At 42.1% G+C, this 1,191-nt stretch overlaps 1 protein-coding gene across 3 annotated transcripts in view; it reads left to right on the top strand.

The window, feature by feature from the left end:
* The window catches only part of LOC106881618 (mitofusin-2), a 52,515-nt gene that overhangs the window by 35,254 nt on the left and 16,070 nt on the right, over positions 1-1,191 (top strand). The window contains exon 13 of one of the 3 annotated variants that reach the window (XM_014932082.2): positions 582-684. The exons of the other annotated variants lie outside the window; for them this stretch is intronic. Coding sequence (XP_014787568.1) covers positions 582-684 — 103 coding nt within the window. The remainder of the gene's footprint in view (positions 1-581; positions 685-1,191) is intronic. 3 annotated transcript variants of the gene reach the window in all.

The following is a 1,191-nucleotide window of genomic DNA, read 5'->3' as shown; positions in this document are numbered from 1 at the left end:
TATATATATATATATATATATATAATGTACAGGCTTAGACATGGCTTTGTGGCTAAGAAGCCTAGTTTGCAAACCATGTGGTTTCAGGTTCAGTCCCACTGCATGACACCTTGGGCAAGTGTCTTCTATTATAGCCCCGGGCCAACCAATTCATTGTAAGTGAATTTCATAGACAGAAACTGTGTGGAAGCTCGACACATATATATATGTGTGTGTGTGTGTGTGTGTTTGCTTGTCCACCCACTCATCACTTGACTACCAGTGTTTGTTGCTTATGTCCTTGTAACTTTGAGGTTCAGCAGAAGGCACTGAAAGAAGTGCTGAGGCCAGTTTGTTTGACTGAGCCCTTCAAGGTGGGTTTTCCCGCACAGCCACAGTCCAGTGACTGAAACAAAAGCAAAAAAAGAATAACATCTCTCTCTCTCTCATTGTCCTCTCATTCACTCTTCTCTCTCTTTCTTTCTCTCTTCCTCTCCTATTTTCTGTTTCTCTGATGTCTTCTATAACTCAACCAATTATTCTCTCCCACCAATACTACTACTACTACTACTACTACTACTCCTACTATTGCCACTGTCCAGGACCTTCACAGCCATCTTGAGTCAACCCTTTGCCGAAACATGGTTGGCCGTTGCACAGCATCTGTCTTTCGAGGGATGGGCAACATGGATTTGTATATGACAGGTAAGCAACCGACCTCCGACCCCTCACCTGGACTGCTCTCTGGTGCAGCACCCATGCACATGCGCACACACGCATGCCTCTGGCACCCTGCCACTTTTATCACCACTGCCAACCAATGTTCCTTGACATAATTTGTCGCTTGGTTTAACATCCCCTTTTCCCTTTTTCCCTTCTGACTTTGGGTGACAAAATCCCTTGTGAGTGGATTTGGTAGACAGAAACTGAAAGAAGCCCTTTATATATGTGTGTGTGTATTTATGTTGGCGTGTTTATGTCCCTGTAATTTAGCAGTTCGGCAAAAGAGACCGATAGGATAAGCACCTCACTAAAAAAAAAACAGAGTAAGTCCTGGGATCGATTTCTTCAACTAAAACTCTTTAAGGCGGTGCTCTAGCATGGCCAAGTAAAAGACTAAAAGAATATGCACATTACTTATACTGAAAATCACTTTAAAAACATTTTAAATACACTTACATGAAACACACATTTTAAAGACATATACACATT

This window comes from Octopus bimaculoides, chromosome 26, assembly GCF_001194135.2.
Source record: "Octopus bimaculoides isolate UCB-OBI-ISO-001 chromosome 26, ASM119413v2, whole genome shotgun sequence".
Taxonomy (NCBI): domain Eukaryota; kingdom Metazoa; phylum Mollusca; class Cephalopoda; order Octopoda; family Octopodidae; genus Octopus; species Octopus bimaculoides.
The sequence above is the reverse complement of the archived record's forward strand: the minus strand, read 5'-3'. Positions and strand labels throughout refer to the sequence as shown.